The following is a 24230-nucleotide window of genomic DNA, read 5'->3' as shown; positions in this document are numbered from 1 at the left end:
ACATCATCGTCGTCGTCGTCGTCATCATCATCATCAACATCATCATCATCATCATCATCATCATCATCATCATCATCATTGACTTATTAATACATTTGTCATATTAAAATGATATAATAAAGTGTTTTCACATGAAAAAACAGCAAACTTTTATTGTTTTATTTTCTAACCTGGTAAACCCAAGAGAACATACATTCATTAATATACTAATCTAATATTGCTAAGGATCCCCTATAATTATTTTGGTTAGGAAATATCTATATGCTGAAGAAAATATGAAATGTCGTAATGACTTATGGTATTCTGTTTGACTAAACTAGAAAGACATTGTTTGACAAAAAAATCCTTTCTCATCAATATTATCAGTTGAACTGATCAATCTTTTAGAATTCTAATAAGGTTTATCAAAAAAATAAAATATTATCATTTAAATTGATGTATTTAAACTCTTTCAATTGTCCTATGGCACAAACAGCACAGTTACTGCTACAGTTCCTGCGATTCTATCAAATTTCTTTAATAAAAGACCTGTTAGTTACAAATCAATATCTCTTAAGTTTAAGGCTTTTACATTAAAGGAACTATTAGTGGTAGATGAATTATTAACAAATTTTGAGTAGTATATTGCTGGAAGTAACATAAACAAACACTTAAATAGGTCATATACACTATATATATGTTTTGGAGAAATGGTTACTCAAGACGAACAACAGTCATAAAAAATGTAGGTTTTTTCATGATATTATGTCACAAAATAATACTAGTATAATTATTTACATATTTAATGCGTATAAATATAACAAGAAAATCATAAAGACATCATCCAAACTGATATTGATATCCAACATGATTTGCCAGTGAACATATAGTTGTTTCTTGTGAAAAATACTTGGTTTACTTAACATAAGTAGTTAACAAGTATGAATGTGAATGTTCACTTTTTGTATTACTGATAGGCAAATGCAATGTAGAATGGTAATTTACTTTTATTTATAGCCTTTTAAATTGATGATTGTCCTCAATTAAGAACCATGCTTAAACTTTAAGAATTGCAGGCAAAAGACACAAATTTCATGGTATGTCACTCAGCCTATGGAGAACATGTTATTTTTATTTTTTATCAAGCCTAGTTGGTTGACAATGATATTTTCATAATTAAGGTTTTACATGATGCTTTCAAACTAAAACATATCTTACAGGACAGTTAATTGAACTGCTTGAAACACAAAAACAACATTTGTGGACAATGGAAAGGTTTTGGTCCAGATACAACGAATGGTAATCCAATGTAAGAGCTATTTAAGATAGTGAATGTGGTCTCCACATCAAATCATATTGAGGTTCGGTGTAAGATTTTTATTTCACTGACTGTTCACAGAAACCTAAATTATAGCAAGTGATGGACAGCTATTCACAAATTTAGAATTGTCTGGATCATGAGTAACTTAAATATTGATCTTACATCAGTATTCAACAAAATATCTGTTTCTATAATGCTATTATTTCAGAAAAAACACTTAACATGTCACTATTTTCTTCAAAGGAAAGTTTAATTGAAATGCAATTATAGTATTAAACAATCACTATTTACTGGTATTCACTATTATCAACATTAAATTTATAATTCTGCAGGATTTTACATCTATTCAATGTTTTATTTTTTTAACAGAACCATGTATATGAAATAATAAAATAATAATATAAATAAATGCCAAGCAGACAAAGCAGCAGTAGATTTGCCTCTAAGCGTGAAGAAAACGATGATGCAAATATAATACTTGTATCGTCCCACAAATTGTCATCAAATAAATATTAAATAAATCCTATAAAACAAACCCTATATTCAACCATAAAACAAAATTGTCAAATCATTTGTAAAAAAGTATGGATTTCTTCACAGAAAATAAGAACACACACAGCCATTGCCCAATGTATCAATTGCTCATGTTAACAAAGCATAAAAATAAACCCCAGAATGAGCAAGATTGTGGTCTGCATCCATACTACAAGCAAACAACAGCAATGCCATGCAGGTGTGACTGTAAAGCACTCGTTCTTTAAATGGTAAGCTAAAAATCTAAAAATGAACATTGTCATATAACAGAACACATAACAAACTAACTGAACAACAGAACGACTTGAAACATTTAAGATAGGCATTTTGACTGTCCTTGAATTTTCCAGTCATTTACTAAAATATCAGTTTACAAAAAAAGAAATAATTATATAATAAAACAAATAATTCCGGTCCAGATAGAAAAATCTGCCTGGAGGGCATCTGCTTTAGCTGGTAACGAGGCTTGCTCAGTTACCGTCAACACAGCATGTCAGAGATGATTTTTTTCCTGTTAAATTAAAAGAATAACTATAAAATATATATTAAATTATGCTTTTTTAAAATGACATGATGAATTTATAGAAAACATACAGTAAAAGAAATAAAAGTGATGTGATGTAGCCCCTGACCCATCTGGCATTAGGGGAGCCAGACAGTATTTTTGGACATGGCTAATTCACCGGAAATGCCAGTCGAGTGTGCAGGGAATGGAATGTACAAGATAGGTGAATATCAAAGGTAAATGTTTGTAGTAACATTGTGTAAAAAGCATGAGGAAAATGTAACTGGTGCTGTCAAAACAATAATTAGGTAATTATTCAATGTTCATAATCATTTTGTTCAACTTTTTTGTCAATTTTTAGCACTGTTTCTCTCAAAATTGACTCTTTCAGAATAATAATACCGTAAAAGATATCATTTAACAATGAATACAGTTAAGATTTCCAATAATCTACATAGATCTGTACAATTTTGATTTGAACAAAGAAACATACATTATTATTTCAATGTTCTTATTGAGCCGTTTCTAAGCAAGTAAATCCATACACCAGTAAAATTGGTGTGTTCATTTGAAGAGTTAATGGCCAAGATCTAAAAATTTCTTGAATAATACCTATTATAACAGCAAATAAGGCGAAAATCCAAATTTCTTGTTTAAATAATAACATCATGCGTACAGTAACTGTAAACATGCAGTGTAAATAAACAATGAACAATCAATTGCTGTAGTTATAAAAACTAAACCATTTTCTCCCCTTGTTTAAAAGGCAAAAAACTCACATCAAGAAAGATTTGATTTGAAATCAAATCCACGGAATCAGATTATTCCCTAACATTTTATTAACAATGATACTATGTTGTGAAGTCATTTCTTGGGATATTATATATCTAGTTTTTTTGGGATTAAAAAAATCCAATGTTCTGTTTGATCGTCATTTCCTGCTTTGATGTCATTTTCCGTGCCTGGTGGCAGGGGCCTAGCTGCTAGTTTTGGCCGCTACGGGCAGTTCTACAGCCTTATTCTCCTTCATCTTGAAGTGTGTGTATCCCATCACACCTGCAGTGGAAAAAACAAATGCTATAAAAAAAATACAATTATTTATTATCTAAAGCGGCCATAAAGAGTTCAAATCTAAAAAAAATAAAATTCTACACCGAAAGCATTGAAATTGTCAATACAATTAAGCTTTCAATTCAGATGCTAGATTTTTTTTTGTGATATTTCTTTTCTGCTACTACACTCCAATCTACAATCCATAGACTACCAAATAATTTGAAAGTTGAAACCTAAAACATTTTTTGTTATTTCGCTTTAAACAAGAAATACAAATATTTAATCAATCACATAATACCTATATAATTCATATAAACATAATAGCTTAAAATTATAACTATTGAAAGCAAAAAACAAAGTAAAGGGTATTACACAAACATGATATGCACAGTTTTAGAATGCTCTCCCATTCTCATAATAACTTCCCAGTATCAAAATGGTACATTTGTATGCCTATTTGATTTGCCACATCAGTATGTGTATACAATATTAAACACATTGGGTCTAGATAACTTGTTTTTCTTTATGTAATGCTAATGTATTATATATGTATTCTATGAATTGAAATGATGATGGCAGTAAAATGTTTTATTTATACTGATCTTGTATGCATAAAAAATGCAATAAAAATGTATAAATGGAAGTAAATACTCATTCGGATTTCTGTTTAAGTCTCATAATATAAATGTCAAAATTGTTTCTTAATTTTGCTGCGTTAAAATACCCTAGTCGAATTTCTAAATCCACTGAAATTCGATTAAATCAAAGTCCCTTTGGCAGCCTCTCAGAAATATGGCATGTATGGATATTCTATTTTTTTAACAAGTGTGTTTGTTTATATGATTATAATGAAGGGTCAAGTCCAATTAACTCATAAATATAATAGTAATTAGAATCTGATTGATGTTTATGAGGTTAAAATGGTGAAATCTGAAACGGATAGTCGGTATGCTAACAGATACAACAAACAGACAGCAGCTTCTAACATGCAACAACAGCTAACAGACATTAACCTGTTTCTTATTATGGAGCACAACAACAGCAATACAGTACAGCATACCTAGAAACAGGATATAAAGGCTCACTTAAGTATTCAATGACATGAAGCAAATGTGCCATCTGCACACAATCAGTCAGGAAATTTATGCACAGTGAGTGAGCCAGCTGCCTTACAAGATACAAGCATCTTAAATTGAAGTCAGGAATATGTTAACAAGAAACATCAGCTCTTTTCTGACATGAATAACAAACATACATAACATATGAAAGAGGTAGTGACGCTGCTCCGATGTAATTCTTGTTTTGTCATTCTCAGAGTAAATGGTCTATACTCAGGGTATGGAAACTTCTGTTAAGTGTATTTGTGGAATGTAAAGATATTCATAATTTGTCCATACAAACATTTCGTCAGATCTAAACAAAAATATACCACCTATCACAAAGCTAGCTCTACACAGCTGCACCAATCAAAAGAATTTTTAAATTTGACCAAAATATCCAAAATGGGGCATGACTAAAGAATGATTAAAGCCACAGCTAAGGGCTCCTACATCTCTTCACATTGTCATGTGCAACATAATAGTAAACCAAGGTCCATATTAACAGTTTTTATGAGTCATGGCCAAGGTTAGTTATTGCACAATGCAGATGATAAAAAACACCATGGCTATAACAATATGTAAAAACAATCGTGGTTAACTGACCAGCTAAAAAACATACCAAAGCAGGCTGGACTGGTCTTTCATATTTTCAGAATAATATGGGAACACTGATCTAAGGTAATCTACCAGGTATATCTAGAAATACAGAAATCAGAGGATAATACCACACTTGGTTTTTTCAATGTTACCTGAGAATGTTGTGAAGATGCCAGCAAGCTGGTAGATGTTGAGGACATCGGCGAACAGCAGGAAGCCTCCCAGCATGGTGAGGCAAAACTTCATATGGCCTACCATGTTGTACCTGGACATCAGGTTAAGGTCTTATAACAGTGGTCAGGCTACAGGAAATTATGACCAAAACTTAATTTGTCCCATTAATGTGATACACATACATGATATTTACAACACATATCTTGCCGACTCTAAATAAAAACAGTAAATATGAGTAATAATGAGACAAAATCTGTACAATCAGATCATTATGGCAATTTAAAGTTTTGAGTCAAGACTGTCTTCTCCAGTTTGTTTCAGTCACAAATTGGCCAGTACCCAACTAACACTACTACTTTCAATTTCTAGACAGTGACCTTCACCTAAACACTACCAACCCCTTATATACTCCCAGCTTATGGCTTGACTACAGCTTGCTAAATATCAAAGTTCCTCTCTAAACATCATTCCTAAATTAAGCTATAGAGTAGCACCAATTTTCTAGTTTAAGTTACAGTGACCTAGACCTGGCCTTATCATCCCAAATATAATCCCCAAAGGTAAATCTGCACAAGTTATTCAGCAGATTTTATGTGTTTTTTTCCATTTCTGGCAAAAAATTGAAAAGATACATTAGTAGAGCATACATTTTATGTAGTATTTAAATTCTAAAAATATATCTTGACTTTCCTTAAGGCTTATGTAGGTAAATGTAAACTGATTTTTAATAGGTATAATATGTGTCGCTTTATGTTGCAAATTTCCTTTAACTTCAGAAAATTAATTTATTTTATCATTATCAAATGTACAGAAGTGTATCACTTTTTTTGATTTTATTAGATTTAATATGAAAGCATTTGCCTTCGAGCACTTGCCGTTGACTTAATCACCACATATGCAATAAAAGGTATGTCTTTAAGTGACCTTGCTACAGAATATATTACTGGTAACAATTTTCCCATTTTTACCTTAAATAAGTAACAATGACCTTGACCCGGAAGACTGCAATTTACCTTTTTACATAACTTATCTACACAACAAGTTACATAATTGTAAGTCAATTTTAACTGAAGTTATTGATGGAAACCACCCCTTTTGATGCCCTCCCACCCGCCTGTCAGCCTACATGACCACAAGGTACCTCTATCTAATAACCAGGAGTGTTCTTGTTTATAAACTAGGACCATAATGCTGACCACAAAAGCATTATTCAGTATGGTCAGATGGTGCATAGTTTTGCCAGAGTGGTGGCACTTCCTATGAAAATGCATGTATGAATCAAAATGTCTTTATGATAGTAAAAAGCATTCAAAACCTCATTTCAAATCTTAAATAAACAATTTCTAAGTGACCATTGTAATAATAGTATGACCAGCATTTAAGATTTTAAAAGTTTGACATTGACTTCATTAAAAAAAACAAATGGGTTAATACACATATCTCTTTATAAAGGATACGTGACAGGTGAGGTGTTGCCGATGATCCAGAAGATGGAGAGGTTTACCATGAACGCCACCATCCCTGATATCACCACTGCTATCTGAAAAACAGTTCAAATTATTGAATTAGTCTGCAAACAAGAACATTACATACAGAAATATAATAAATTTATCAGGCTAAAATTGAAATGTAACAATAAATTTAATACTTTAAGTCTTGTATATTCCAGGGATCGAATTTAACTTTTTTTGCCAATAGCAAGTTTTTGCTAGTGCCATTTTTTTCAACTAGCAAAATGGTGGGTTCCACTAGCAGTTATTTAAAGGCTGTTTTACTTCATGTAAGTTGCCAAATAAACAAGTAGTTTTGTTGTAGCATTATGTACATTGTTTATCAAGTGCACTGAGATAAGAATAAACTATAAACCTTTACATTTTGTTTTTAATTCTTACATAGATTAAGTCATATACCCAGCTTGGCTAACTAAGCTCCTGGTTACTCTAAAGCCTTAAATCACTAGTAGTAAGTGACTACACCTCCCACCTAAGTTTATACATATGTACTTTTAAAATGTCAAGTGGGGAGGAGTGTAACAGTCATTATTAGCCATTCAAGGCGTCTGAGTAGCCAAGTGCCTGGTAAATCAAGTTGGGTAGAGGACCAGACTTGAAAGCAGGGGTTCATAGGCTCGAATCATACACAGAGTAGATGTTTTTCTCTTGAAATTTTTTCGATGGTAATGTATGTTGCACACGTGACCAAAGCATGGAGGATCTAGCAAGTAATATGGGCAGGGTGCGAACTGTTGCATAGTAAATAAAAAAATAAAACACTGTAATGCCTACAGTTGATGTTTTATCGCTGGCGAATTCGTTACAAACATCACACTACCCTTTGACATCAACATTGCCATTGTTCTCTTTTGTTGGATACAAAAGTTTGGTGTTCAACTCCTAATTTTTGATGGTTCTGACAGATGCCGTAGAATCGGACCGAGATTTTTTGTTTTGCGACAAAGTACCGACAATTCATGCCTTTTTGCTAGGTTGTTTTTTTTGGAGGGTTTTTCGGTCAATCACCGTGTCGCCGTCAGCCTGTTCACCTTTCCAGGCCTTTTTGCGTAACAAAACGTGGTTATTTTCCACTTCTTTTTTGGCAGTTGCGAATCACAAACCAGACGAAAACAGTTATCTTCTAGGCGCTTGCTTAAATATCCGATAACATTTGAGCATAACGACAAGCGTCCATACACGCATTCAGAACTCTTCGGCCATTTTATCGAAAACAACCTCGGATGTATACCGGTACATCAGTTGAAGTAGTCCGTAAATTTTTGAATAATATCATAAATTAAATGTAGTGTTTAAGAGTTGTATTCATTGCTCTCAGTTTAAATTGATTGCCAGTGAAGTGTATTATTGCAAACATGATTAAGATTCCCAAGAGTTAAGACATAAAGTTTAACAACTAATTCAGATTACTACGCGATCTATTTGCAGCGGACTTAAACGTACCACTTTTTGAGTATGTAAACCGTCCAAATACATCCGAGGTTGTTTTTGAAAATAATGGCCGAGGAGCTCCGAATGCCATACACAGTCACGTGATTATCTTCGAGGCGCTTACTTAAATATCCGATAATAACATTTGTACACAGCGACAAGCGTCCATATACCGGGTCACGTGATTATCTATTATGCAGTAAACTTGCGGAAAGGAGTTGTTAAAGCGCAAAGGAGAGTTTGAGCGAATTCGACGATTTTATTCGCAGTCGCAAAAATATTCGAGTGCCAGAATTTTCTAATCGCATTTTTCGATTCTTACTCACATTTTGCGAGTTAGCGACCGTTAAATTCGATCCCTGATATTCGCCAAGTACCAAGTACATACAACATGATAAAGTACACTTACAAATTCCTGAAAAAACACACTTACAATAGCCTCAATTGGCCACGTCTGAAATATATTCAAGTCAACACCTTCCACGAACGGGATGATGACCACGAGCAGTGTGGCAGACAGAGGGGCCTGGTAGTACAACAGCTGCATGGAGTTCACTTGAAACTCGTGCTGCTTCTCCCCAACCCACTGAAATACAAACACATACACTGAAGCACCATTTTGGGAGGTTACTCAAAAATTAAGTAGTTTCTTTTAAATCATTTTTTTCTGTTGTGAGTCTAGGTGTCCTATTTTTAGGACACCAAATTTGGTGATTATTGGTTGTACATGTATGTTAGCCTGAGCCAAATTCAGAGAGCAGACACTGTACATTTGTAAATTCAGTTTTTGCCATTCAAGGGTCATATCTCTGGAGTGACTACCGTAAGATGATGTGGCTGGTTATCAAACCAGACTGAGATATTATGCCCATTAACATACATAATAATATTGTCTACAATACATTAAATGATTCTGGAGACATTGATCAGACAATAATTTATATAATTAAAGGGAGATAACTCTCAAGTGACTGGAGCAATCAGCTGGTTAACCCCAATCTATTATGCCAATACACATTCTGACCAAATTTTGTGACATAGGCTTTCAATATTGAAAGGACAACACTCATGTACTGGACGCTACCCACCCGTACAACAATGCTGGTAAAACTACAAAAAGTCAAGTTTACTTTTTTTCTCTCTCTCAAAACCACCGAAAACTGAATACAAATGACACCAATTACTTTTAGGGACTCAGCCAATTGATATCAGCAGTTCTAGGTACAAGAACTTTTTTAACAATGTGTTCTTTTTACAAAAGTGATACTCATAAAGTTACTGTGGATTTTTTAACTAGCATGTGGGACATGTAATTTGGAATTCTTTAATAGCCCAAGCGAGAATCAACCAGTTTCTGCTGTCAGATTAGTGCCTATTTTGACCATTGACCATTGTGTAATAAAGCTATTTATAATAAAGCAACAGTAACTGATTACTGTCTTAAAACCCATACTCACCACCTGGTACAGAGATGTAACAAGCACGCCAATGGAAGCAAATGTTATACCAATCACATTGAACTTGATGTCAAACATGGAATTCAAAAACACTCCAAATGCAATAGGTATCTGAAAAAAAGGAAAGAAATATTTGTTGTAATAAATGTAAAATAAAATTATTAATTTTAAACCTGTAAGTAATAAGTTAAATAAGAAAGTACTTAATTATTATTACTTATAATTAGCTTACAGGAATGTATCAGTAATTATCATTTAAATAAATTGAATAAAGCCTAAATGTTTCCTGCTTTATGACTGATTGGAATTATATATTTTGGCAATCTTTGCCAAATCAAAAACAACAAGAGCTGTCACAGTATGTGAAGAATGCCCCCGATTGTAACATTGACCTATGAACAAGGTCAGTACATGAAAAGTTGATCTTGCCTTTACATATGGCAAGTTATTTTAAATTGCCCCTAAACATAAAAAAATACCACCCGTAGTTGACAACCGACACTGTTATGTCCTTAGCTTTTTGCAGATGATTGCAAGGTTTATAGTGAGATAAGATCTAAAGAGGATCAAGACCAACTTCAAAATGACATTGACAATTTGTGTGAGTGGAGTAGCAAGTGGCTGCTTAAATTCAACATAGATAAGTGTAAAGTAGTGACATATGGTAATGAAAAATTGATAAATACTTATACAATGAGTGATACAAATGGTGAGACTCACGAACTGACTAGAGATAATCAAGAGAGAGACTTGGGAATATTATTCACATCAAATTTGAACTTTGATCAACACATAAACAATATAGCTAACAAAGCAAATAGTATAATTGGTTTAGTTAGAAGAAAGTTTACGTACATGAACAAGGACCTATTCTTAACTCTGTACAAGGCACTGATAAGATCACATTTGGATTATGGAAATTTAGTTTATTACCCTACAACAAAGAAGTGTAAGCAGATCATAGAGAATGTCCAACGCAGAGCTACTAGACTTGTTCCTGAGCTAAAAGGGTTGACGTATGAGGAACGTTTGTGTGAATTAAATCTTACAACTCTCGAATACCGACGTAAAAGATATGATATAATCCAGGTTTACAAAATAGTGCACAATATTGACAACATTGATATAAATAATTTCTTCACATTTGCTGAAAATGTTGGGACCAGAGGACATAATCTAAAACTGAATCAGAGACAAGCTAAGAAAGGAAGAAGAATGAATGCATTTGGAATAAGAACAGTTTCTACTTGGAATAATTTACCAGGAGAACTGGTTAATAGCACAACATTGCTTACATTTAAAACAAATCTCGATAAGCTTTGGCGACCCAACCGCTTTGACATATCATCAATATACTAAGACAAAGTTACTGAGATACAAACCCGGAAGTGGAGACAGTTTACTGAAGAAGATGCAAGGCTATCTATTTAGCCTTCGGGGCTATAAAATTGCCCTTACAGACCAAGTAAGACCAAGTAAGTATATATGCAGCATTCCATTGTGAATAAACACCCAAGTGTGACCTTGACCTTTGAGATAGGGACACGGGTCTTGCACACGACACGTCATCTTGGTATGTTGAACACATGTGACAAGTTATTTTAAAATCTGTCCATACAAGGGAAAGTTACAGCCCGGACACGACAACCTATACTCTATGTCCTATATGCAGCACTCCACTGTGAATAAAGACTAAGTGTGACCTTGACCTTTGAGGTAGGGACACGGGTCGTTCACGCGACAGGTTGTCTTGGTATGTGGAACACATGTGGCAAGTTATTTGAAAATCTGTCTATACATGGGAAAGTTACAGCCTGGACACGACAACCTATACTCTATGTCCTATATGCAGCACTCCATTGTGAATAAACACCAAGTGTTACCTTGACCTTAGAGGTAGGGGCACGGGTCTTGCACGCGACACGTCATCTTGGTATGTGGAACACATGTGGCAAGTTATTTTAAAATCTGTCCATACAAGGGAAAGTTACAGCCCGGACACGACAACCTATACTCTATGTCCTATATGCAGCATTCCATTGTGAATAAAGACTAAGTGTGACCTTGACCTTTGAGGTAGGGGCACGGGCCTTGCACGCGACACGTCGTCTTGGTATGTGGAACACATGTGGCAAGTTATTTTAAAATCTGTCCATACAAGGTAAAGTTACAGCCCGGACACAAGTTATTGAGCCGGACACACGGAGGGACGGAAGGATGGACGGTGCGATTTTAATATGCCCACCTTCGGGGGCATAAAAATGTTTGATATGTATTCTCAATAATGAAGACATTTTATAAAAAAAGGTCTCTTAAAGTAAGCTAACTGTATCATTTGGTGGATTTATATAATTGTTTTGCATATATTTCGATAAAATAAATTGTGAATCTTAAATGGTATTCAAGCTTAATTAATACTTAACATAAGAAACATAATACTTGTCTTGTTCAAACAACTGAAAGCATACATGTATGTTATTTGAAATTGTAAATTGTATTATAAATATAAAAGTACCCTTTATGTGTACTATTTTATTCAAAACAAGATGCTAAAATATGCCAAACTGAACATGAGACACGCCAAGAAGAGATATCGCAGGGAAAGACACATAAAGAGCCTTACAGTTTCTCTAAAAAACAAGGAAATACATCTTAACACTTACCACAGTTAGTTTCACAGGCATAGAGAATGATTTTCCATAAAAGTAGGTCTGGATAATCATTATGCACGGAGTTGTCAATGTCTTTATCAACTGATATGTTCCAACAGAGTTTGTTTCCAACGACAGATTTGTAAAAACAACAAATCCACAGAAAGTCAGTGCAAGAGGAATCATTTTCTGGATTGGTAGACTTTTTGGCTCGAAAACACCAAGGAAGCGACAAATAACAAGTCCAATTGACGTAAAAATAAAATGTATGCACGTAAGCGTAATGTTTGGAAATCCATAATTTGTATAAATCCACTTATTAATCAAAACTATAAGAATTGAGCAACAAATATTTGCCAGTAAACAGCAAGTAACAAAAGTTTGACTGGGCGCCGCCATCTTGAACTCTCTTCTGAACGTGGCAAACGAATCAACTTGTCGTTGTGGTCTCTGCATCGTAATATATAATTGTCGCATATATATATGCCTTCCAGCTATTGTAAATAATTAAAGTTCAATATTCGAAATTAAAATACTCAGTTATCTGATTTAATATAAATAAAATGAAAAATATAATCAAGACATCATCAATGCGAAAATTAAAGTGATAACTTTATACTGTACTGTACAGTGTAGATCTATGTCTATGATAGCAATTAGGTCCAAAGTACAAACAAAAAGTGTACTTAGTAGGATACTATGTATTTGTTTAGTAAGATCTCTTGTTTTGGGGATTAATTTTGCCCAAGTTAAGTCCAATATTATCTTTGCCAACAAATATAAGATAATTATTATTATTAAGCAAAATCTTGGAATTAATGAAAGGTCCGAATGCTCGATATAATCCGGTTGTTCAAAAGCATTACATAAACATGTTGAATTTCATAAGTTAACGGAATAAAGATAGATAAGTACATGTATTATCTATTTTATAATATTTGTGAACCTTTTATATTATTGTAATAACATGTTTGCTGAGCGTCTTTAAATCCGCAATCATGTTGTAATTAATGAAACTGAATTCCAGATGACATTTTAAAATTAATTTAGTCTTGAAAGTAGCATTTGAATAAATGATTTAAACATCGCAACACGTTTTGAACAATCAAATAAAAAGTCAAATATTAATCATCAATACCACAACAATACTTAAGTCAATTTTCAGTCCCAATCTTAACTTCATTCCTAAAAGCACATACATGTACATGTATAACATCTGTGACCAATACCAAGTCCTCCAGATAACAAAACAGTTATTAAAAACCGTATTATATTTTTTTAAAGCGCATTCTAGACTATGTAATTGGGTACAACTCATTATTTTTTAATATACTTGAGTATTTTTTGGCTTGGAGTTTCACTATTTGAAATTGAAATACGATCGATACTTACCATAACTTCGTGCATTTAGTATAGCCTTGCACAAAAATATGTTTTTTCAAATATTTTAGGACGGACATATAAATCATGATAATATGACTTTGTTTGGTGAAAAATGGAACCAAGGCAGCATGTTTCTTGTTATATTTTGAAACGGTGCATGAAGGTTCTGCTAAAATCTCTCGGGTCGGAAATTATCCAGGATACAATATACAGGAATCCTTTAAAGTCGCGTATATATAATAACAAAAAACACTAGCTCAGTAAGCTATTTTTTGACATGAATAACAAACATACATTACATATCAAAACATAACAATGAACTTGTGACCTGGAAATAAAAGCACATAGTTTTAAATATGTATAAATATTTACAAAAGCTGTTCACGGCCTTATTATATTCATACATACAATTACAAAAAGTAAGATAAATTAGAGCACTGAAAACAGAGATAACATGGACTTGTTTTCAAGGCTGTACAGGCAATCCATACGCGCACGGTTCCACGAGTTGGCATACCACTGTAAAATGGTTAGTTATTTAATTAGTATAAAGGATACTCGTATACATTTTAACAACACAATTGTAAGTAGCATAAAATACGCGGGAATTACAACATGGTACATTGGTGTGTGGTTGTAAAAGTGATATAATAAATCTAGCTTGATAGGAACAAACTTTGGAAAGTATTGCTAAGAGGAGGTATTATATTTATAATGTATATTGAATACTAATAGAGTGTACTGATATTGCCAGAAACCGTAGCGTACAAAGGCATGGTTGCTACTATGATTGGGTCAATCCGTACCTACAGGTGTCCATCCAAATCTCTGTCCGGCCACTGTCCTGACAATATCAGTACCTACCACTGAGTGAGAATGTTAATTGAAAATACCAAGTCGTAACACGTATACAAATACTTGCCAAAAAAAACGTAGTTGTAGGTCTTCGAGATATGTTATAAAATTTGAAGCAATCATAAATATACATTAGCCTTTGTTGTTTAATTTGATTATTTGTTATTCATATTTAAAATGCCTACTGAAATCTTTTCTGGTATTTTATGACATATCTTGTCCAGAGGGTGTAGGTCATCCCAGTGAAAACAAAACTCCTTTTTCCGTTTTCCGTTTTCCGTTAAAACAATAAATGAATATTCAATAAAACGTCTTATAATTCTCAATTTTCTTTTCATTTTTTAAGTTATAAAAGATTATTTGCACATTGAGCATTTACAAAAGTGACCTGTTCAGGTGAGGATCAGCCTTCTAAATTCCAAGTAGGTTTGAGAGCACATTATTTCATTTGGAAGGCTGTTCCATACCCAGAGTGGCGGATCTACCGGGGGGGCACATTGGGCCGGTACCCCCCCCCCCATCGGGCCGGCAAGTAATGTTTTTTGGGGGCACATCTTTATTGATTTAACTATACAAATAAGTTGTTTTGTCACAATTTCAATTTTATATCAGCATTTGAGCAAACAAACAACCTCATTATCGAGTATAATATAGTAAACGAAACGAAAAATGACATCGGGGCCCGAACATTCGATGAAAAAAAAAATCGGCGCCGCATTTTACACAGACAGCTGATCAAAAGTAAATGAATATATATTGCTGCAGTTATACGCGTAAGTTTACTGTTTTTAGAATATATCATAAACCAGAAATATAAGTTGATTTAAACTGTTAACATGTGCATATAATATGTTCGTCATTGCTTTTAATAATGCCATTGTGTGCCAAGAAGATATGTGTGTGCATGATGTGCATTTAACAAAAGTTTAAATTCAAAACGTTGCCGGTTTGAAACTTTCCATTCCGGCCTTTATTATTGTCTAATTCTCTGAATTATGCTATCTAGAGCCTTTGTAAATTGATACATAATATTTTATTTGAAACCCTTTTTGGAATTTGTTGTCAAGTTGTTTTTACTTCAGTTAACTTAAAATTATAACAATGACATCCGAAGTACCTACAGTATCGTTTCAAGTGCAATCAATATACTGTAGTGTAGGTTTATATAGCACTAGCATAAATATGTGTGTCTCAGGTGGTCGAGTGGTTTACAAACAGCCTGTTAATCCGTCGTCCTTGGTTCGATTCCCAAAAACGGCTAGATATCTTTGTTGTTTTTTGAAAGGTTTATCTCAGAAAATGATATCTTTATAATTCAACTTATCTGCCAAACATTATTGACAGTGAAGACAAATGTTAATTCCATGTCATTATATGTTTGAAATAATGCATTAAAAAAAAAAGTTTTTTATGTTTATAATTAGTTGTGCCCCCCCCCCCCCCCACCCCCCATTTAGAAAATCCTGGAATGGCCTCAACGCGGAAAGAGTTCTGTCCATGTTTAAATCTTCTTACTGATGTCCCATCTACACAGTTTTCATAGCTGCGATTAAAAGTACATGTCTTCAAAGCTACAAGGATTTGAACATATTCTTGTGAGATACCGTACAACATTTTTAGGTTTCAATAGCGATCCTGCTGAGACGTTACATTTGTTGACAATTGGGTTCTATGAAGCAGATGTTCGTAAGTTTAGGCGTAGTAATTCTATTTTTAAAGCTCTGTATTGGATTTGTTTCTGTGTGGCTCTTGCTACAAAAGTGGCAAACAACAGGACAGTAGTTGAAATTGGATCTGATCATTTTAATAAGATTATTATTGATTGTCAATGAATTGCTCAGAATTTGAAGGAAATTCAATTGCATAGTTACTTTTTTGCACATTTTAGAAATCTTGGCATCAACATTTAATAAACTTTCTACCTCAACGCCCAAAATATTTACTTGCTCTTTCACAAACAAAAGGGAGCTAATTGTACCAACTTTTAAGTCAAAATGTTAATAAATGTTTCTTTGATGTTGAATGTAAAGATAAAAAAAATCATTTTTTTTTATAGATATTTGAATACTTATAGAAAGGAATGACGTCACCATTACGTCATATGTACTTCCGTTGTGTGGAAAATTCTCAATAAAAAACAAATGTTCTTATGATTGATAGACATGTTTTCACATGCTCAATACACTGTAAATCAAAACTATCATTATTCCTGAAACTTTTATACCTAAAGTATCTATTCTTGCTTGATTTATCATTTAGAGTAGAGATTAAAGCATAAACCGCTGCCCTATAGTTGAAAGGTCATTTTGGAAGATATGTCATGGCGGACGGTGCAATTTTTAGAGTTTTTTTTCAAGTGGAGTGATTTTTCTTAGGAATAACTTGACCCCCCTTTTTATTGGCTTAAAGGGTAATTTAAAGCTTGTACTTTAAGAATATATGTGGTTATCATAGCCTGCATTCGCTCGAAATGCCTTTAAATGTTGTCTAAAAATTATAATTTTACATTGAATTATATAGGGAATAACAATGGTGGTGTGTAACCTAAAAGGGACCAAACTGCTTTGTTTAAAAAGTGTTATTTTTGGTAAGAAATGTATTGCATTTCACTATTTCTGGCATTTTTTCACAATTAAATGTATTTATCTTGTCCGGTTGATCAAAATATGCTATTTCCTGGTTTTCACAACTTTCGCCTATTGCTTTTTAAAAAAATGAGTCGTCTGCAATCTTACGAGCACTGAAAATGTCCAAATTTGGTGAAAATTTGACTGCGAGAACTTGAAATGTGTGCAAAGATGTGTAGAACTGCCCCATTTGATGCTTAGAATGCCATTTGAGTCAAGGTTCAGTTGAAAAACCTCAAAGAATGGCATTTTGGGCCAAAACGCCTTAGAAAATACAGACGCACAGGCACTTGGGTGACAGGCAGTGAAACTGGAAAACCTGACACAGACTATCAGATTGAGCTAACTTTTGGTGTATTTATGTATGAAGGACTAATCGAAAGTGTTTTTCATAAAAAATGCAGGGTTGGGTTTAGTTATAGGAATGACGTCACCATTACGTCATATGAACTTCCGTGGTGTGGAAAATTCTCGATAAAAAAACAAACGTTCTTATGATTGATAGACATGTTTTCACATGCTCAATACACTGTAAATCAAAACTATCATTATTCCTGAAACTTTTATACCTAAAGTATCTATTCTTGCTTGATTTATCATTTAGAGTAGAGATTAAAGCATAAACCGCTGCCCTATAGTTGAAAGGTCATTTAGAGTTTGTTTTTCAAGTGGAGTGATTTTTCTTAGGAATAACTTGACCCCCCTTTTTTATTGGCTTAAAAGGTAATTTAAAGCTTGTACTTTAAGAATATATGTGGTTATCATAGACTGCATTCGCTCGAAATGCCTTTAAATGTTGTCTAAAAATTATAATTTTACATTGAATTATATAGGGAATAACAATGGTGGTGTGTAACCTAGAAATGTCCCAAATGCAGAAAATAGAAAAACTATGGTCCAAGCTAGAAGTGATTACAAATATACTGTCAGAAAGAAGAAATTCATATATGATAGTAACCAGACAAAAAAGTTAGAATGTGCTAAGTTGTCAAATGCTAAAGCCTATTGGAGATTGTTAAAAGGAAAAGTTAGTAAGCAGTTCTCTTCAAAATTGTCAGCCAATGATTTTATGGCATATTTTCAAGCTATTAATAACCCAGACTTTGTGTTTTTTCAACCAGATGAAGATGTGTTATATTTTAATGAAAGATCTTTAGATGGTGAAATGCAGATAATGTTTGATGAGCTAAACATACCATTTTCATGTGAGGATATTGTTAAGGCTTGTAAGAAGCAGAACTGTGGTAAGTCAGCTGGACCAGACTTAGTGCTAAATGAATTTTTGAAATATGGTATTGAGTCTGAACAGTTTTTGTCATGTTTAAGTACTCTTTTTAATAAATTATTTGAAATGAATTACTTTCCAGAAAAGAGGTCTGAAGGATTTATAGTTCCATTGCATAAAAAGGGTGATGTAGAAAATGTAAATAAATATAGAGGCATAACTTTGTTAAGTACACTTGGGAAATTGTTCACAAAAATAATAAATGATAGATTAAGTTCTAGGGCTGAAACATATCATGTATATATAGAGGCACAATCTGGCTTCAGAAAGCAGATGGGAAACGATAGACAATGTATTTGTGTTTCATGGTATCATTGAGCATTTGTTGAACAATAAGAGAAAATTATTTGCAGCCTTTATTGATTTTACCAAGGCGTTTGATTATATAGTGCGGGTAACATGTGGTTTAAACTTATAAAGCTTGGTGTTAGAGGAAAATATTAGATATAGTTAAGTCAATGTATGAAAATGTTAGATCAAGGGTCAGATATAAAAATGAATTAATTGATGACTTTCCTTGTGTGCTCGGTGTTAGGCAGGGCGAATCATTATCTCCGTTTTTATTTTGTATGTATCTAAATGATATAGAAGAACACTTTATGCTTCATGGTTTTGAAGGGGTTGATATAGATATGTTAAAAATGTTCCTGTTGCTATATGCTGATGATATTGTTATTTTATCAGAATCTGAAAGTGGGTTACAAAATGGATTAGTACTGCTAGAAGATTATTGTAACAGGTGGAAACTTAAATAAAACAAAGGTGATGATATTTAAAAAAGGTGGCAATGTTAGAAGAAATATTAAATGTATGTACAAAGGACAAGAACTAGAGATTTTAAAAAAAGTTTACTTATCTAGGCATTGTATTTACACCTGGTGGTTCATTCAGTACAACGTTTGAAACCTTGTCAGGGCAAGCTATGAAGGCATTATATAAGCTTAATTCAGATCTTACTAAGTTTCCTGGTATATCAATAAGCCACTATTTGTCATTATTTGATAAACTTATATACCCAGTGTTGAATTATGGCTGTGAAGTCTGGGGGTTAAACGATAGCGTAAAGATAGAACGAGTTCATTTGAAGTTTTGTAAAGAGATTCTAGGTGTAAGAACTCAAACACAGAACAATTTTGTTTATGGAGAACTTAGAAGAACACCATTAGTCACTAAAAGATTTGTAAGCGTTATAAAGTACTGGTTAAAATTTTTGCATTGTGATGATATCAAATATGTAAGAGCAGTTTATAAAATATTGTATAGAGACTTAGAGAGACTGCCTAATTGTAAATCATGGGCAAAGAGCGTTAGAGATATTTAACAAACATTAGGATTTAATGAAGTTTGGTTATTTCAAACTGTTGGTGACGTTGATAAATTTATATATGAATTAAAGCAGCGACTGCAAGATGTTTATGTACAAAACTGGTTTGCAGAAATTAATAACTCATCCAGAGCAAAATCATATGTGCTGTTTGCAGATTTTAAGTTACAATCTTACTTGTGTGATGTAAATATTGTAAAATTTCGGAAAGCCCTTACGAGGTTAAGACTCTCATCACATAGACTAGAAATCGAGGCCGGTAGATGGCATAAACCTGAATATATAACTGTTAGTGAACGAAAATGTCAAATTTGTAATATCCTCGAAGATGAGTTTCATTTTTTGTTAGAATGTACATTGTATAATGATTTAAGAAAACAATACACCAGTAAATATTATTGGAAAAGACCAAATGTACTGAAATTTGTTGAACTTATTGCTAGTGATAGGGAAGCTACATGTAGAAAATTATCGATGTATGTACATAAAGCTTTTGAATTAAGAAATACATTTGTTTATATCTAACATATGTAATAAGTTTATATCTGTATAACAGCCACTGTCTCCTCACTGTGATAATATTATATTATTATATATATTATAGTTTGAATTATATAATAATATAGTGTTATATATATTAAAGTTTGAATTATATAATAAAATAGTGTTAGTTATTGTAAAAAATAATACAAATAATGCATCTATGAAATTGTATTTGACCACTGATCTATGAATTGTCATGATATGTGTATATATATATGCAAAATTCTTGTATGCTCATTACACCGTCTGCGTAAATTAATTATAACAACTATGCTTAATTCATGCGTTTGAATGATCTGGGTATTCAGAAAATGAGAGGTACACTTCGTATGTTGTCAACCATGAATAAATACTAGTAATGGCCTTTATGCATTTGAAATAAACTTCTAACGTCTTTTGGTTGCATTATTGATAAAGAAGATGTCACTGAGAAAGATGTTGAATACTATATGCACAGTATTATCCTTGTGAATAATATTGACCCTTGTGGCACGTCCTTCAAGATGGAGTCCCACTCACTGGAAGTTTGAAATATAGCTGTGCATAAGTTTACATGCTGGGGCTCAGATACCATATGCATTAAGCTTGTCTATGATGAGGTCCTGGAGTAGGCAGTGGAATGCTTTTGAGAGGTCCATTAGAAATACACCTACATATTTGTTCTCATCAAGGCTTTAGGCATCAGCATCCGGATAAGTTAATACTAGTAACCATCACTGGTAACTGTCTCACCGGAAAATCCGTCTCTATAGTATTGTCGAACATCTAAAGCGGTCTTTGTGTTTTCGGTGCTCCCAACTGTCGACATAACTACCTCCCAATGGTTGCAAGATGTCGTTCCTATCATTATTGTGTTATTATAGATTCCTATATCATCTCTGTATTTTGTTGACCATCTCTTCACTCTAAATTATGATCGTAGTTTTTTTGTACCTATATCGGTTGCTATTCATATTGGTAATCGATGAGCGTTTTGCAATGAACCGTTCGCCATTGTTAGAATATATAAACTATTACACCGACTGCGTAAATTAATTATAACAACTATGCTTAATTCATGCGTTTGAATGATCTGGGTATTCAGCAAATGAGTGGTACACTTCGTATGTTGTCAACCATGAATAAATATTAGTAATCACATATATGAATATTACATTTATAAATTAAGTACGTTTCATCGACATTTAAACGCGACCAATTAATGTGTTATTGCAATTCGAAATATTGCTAAGGGGAGTAGCTGCGGCATGGTTTGATATTGCTATGAGTGCTATGTAACCTTACAGTGCCGCAAGTTACCTTCCTTTATTTCAGATAAATCATTGACATATCTGCACACACATGCCTACTCACTTTAGATTCGACGGACAAGACAAATTTGCACAGCGAAATCAGTGATATTTAATAATATTTGAGGCCACCGCCAAATCTTTTCAATCGTTTAAACATTTTTATTGTTCCTGTTACACCACAGGTATCAACTGTAATTCCCATGTCAACACAATTGACATAGTGAGTATTATTTAAGGATTGATTCTTATTTTTCGAATATCCATGAAACATATTGCATGAACGCATGAAAATAAGAATCAATCCTTATATATATTTTTCTTTTTATATCTTTATATTTTCGACCTAAGAGTTTGAAAACAAGTCTTCTTTATTTTAATAACAAACATGTAGGGATATGGTCATTTGTAACCTTTCCATTTTGTACCCGCTGAATCTTGGTTATTTCATACACATTCTGTGAGTAAATTCGTAACCGTCAAGAAATAAATTGGCCATATGGTAACCATAATTTAACGAGGTGACAAATGGTATACTTATGCACAAGTCAATTGTAACCACGGCCCCCCCCCCCCAGGTCCGGAGGTATACCGGGGATAGCCGGGGAAATGGGCCGTGTTTTTACCTTTCAGGTGGCCCATCAGTGCTGGGTGAATGCTGTGGTTTTGTCTTCGCTTAAAATATAGTGGGGAATGGGCCTTACCTAGGGTCCCTGGGGTGCGGGGGCATTTGGCGGGAATTTTGCCATCTGTTCATATCGCAGGGCAGGGATTTTAGCCTGGGTTGGCTGGACCGAAAGTCAAAGTCCCGGCTATTCCATGGACCTGGGGGGGCCGTGGTTACAATTGACTGGTGCATTAGCACCTCATTAAGTGTATAGTTTGATACTGAATGTATATGGCAACAGCAACCACGACACCAATTGGGAAACATTACTCAAATATTCACTAAAATAAGCCAATAATTAGTGTTACTCGATTGAGCCACAATCCTTTCTGCATACTTGCAAACAAAATTCCGACAAAAACAGCCTAAAATTCACATGTTATATTATTAATTTTCAATAACATAATTCAAATTTAAACATATCATCACATTTGAAATACAAATTAGCATATAAAAAAGCACATATACCCAGGAAAAACTACTAGTTTTTAAGGTGTTTGCATTAAATATAAACATTTTATGTTAACAAGAGTTTGCTCAAATTTTCAGATAATAAATAAAAAAATAACAATATGGCAAAATTTGCTCCTCATGTTCATTTTGAAAACTTAAATGACACTAAGTATTACAAAAACATGAACAGTGCCACATATAAATTACATTGTTTTACATTCTGGCAAATTATTCAATTAATATAAACGTTAATCAGTCGTACTAATTATATTTATTTACTGCATTTAAAGTTTGCACTTAATATTCTGTTTCCAATTTCATTTTTTAACTTAAATTTTTTATGCATAAGAATTCTGGCTTGTTTATCAAAAAGACTAATTTTGATGACTGTATGTGGTGGTAATAATGTCTTTGGTTGTAATATTTTTGTTTTAATCAAGAAAGTTATCAATATTTTTTAAAGGGGCTATACACCGTATGATGAAATAGCAAAAAAAAGGAGAAAATTGTCAAAAACTGACATAAACTTGGTATCAATGTGTACAAAGCATTGAAACTTACCCACTGAAGTACCACATAGTTTACAATTAATTTATTTTTTGCAGCTTTTTCATATTTTTCCATTAAAAAAGATTACTAGGTATGTATACCTATTAGACTTGGGTATGTATACCTAGTAGAATTCATTCTTAACGGTGATGGGCTAGTTGATGTTATCACGTGATATTTACAACCAAGTTAGGTATATATCTTAAATATTCCAACGGTTTAGGGTAAGCCTTCATAGCACAGTGGATACAACACAGGACTGCAATTTTGGCAAAAACCGGTTTGAACCCGGTCTCCAACTCGATTTTTTTTTACATTTTGATATTTTTTTTTACAATTATGATATCAAAGAGGAAAACATTTTATTAAATAATTGTCTTAAACTTAAAAAAACTTTTTTTTGTGCCAATCTGGTGCGTAGTCCCTAGAACTCCTGTTTTACATATGCATGACCCATTTGTGTGGGCATAAAAATGTAGTCACGGTGATTTTATGGAAATTTTCAGTTCAAGGTAAAACATACAGCGTCATAATTTTGTTTTGTTTTCTTTTAACGTTTTCCAACAAATTGAAGTTTAATGATGTGCTAGTCTTCTCGAATTGACAACTTTTAGATGATTTTTCTTACTCGACAAATACATGACACTTTGAGAGGCTCCAATCATTTCATGTATTTAAATGTTGTTTGATAATATCTTGCTAAAATATATACCATTACATCATTCTAATGGTGAGAAAAGGTATTTTGACATTATTTGACCTGTCAAAATTTTAAAACTGGACACATTTATGTCATTTTATCAATTGTTTATGTATATGTGCCATGCTATATTAAGCAAAAAAGTAGATTGTTTTAAAATCTCTACGCACGGTGATTCACCCATGCCCAATCAGAGCGTTGTTTTCTTGCATTTGCAAAACTCGGCCAACAAAGATCACAAA

General features: G+C 33.1%; 1 protein-coding gene across 1 annotated transcript; it reads right to left on the bottom strand.

Annotated features, from left to right (window-relative positions):
* Positions 1–145: 145 nt before the first annotated feature.
* Positions 146–12872, bottom strand: LOC128217612 (solute carrier family 35 member E3-like). Its single transcript, XM_052924870.1, has 6 exons — positions 12326–12872; positions 9663–9773; positions 8639–8791; positions 6721–6803; positions 5242–5354; positions 146–3395 (listed from the first exon to the last, which is right to left on the bottom strand). Exons 1-6 carry the CDS (start codon positions 12788–12790, stop codon positions 3316–3318), a joined length of 1005 nt encoding a protein of 334 aa, XP_052780830.1. The 5' UTR covers positions 12791–12872; the 3' UTR covers positions 146–3315.
* Positions 12873–24230: the final 11358 nt, after the last annotated feature.

The sequence above is a fragment of the Mya arenaria genome, chromosome 14 (assembly GCF_026914265.1).
Source record: "Mya arenaria isolate MELC-2E11 chromosome 14, ASM2691426v1".
Taxonomy (NCBI): Eukaryota; Metazoa; Mollusca; class Bivalvia; order Myida; family Myidae; genus Mya; species Mya arenaria.
This window is presented reverse-complemented; position numbering and strand designations above follow the sequence as displayed.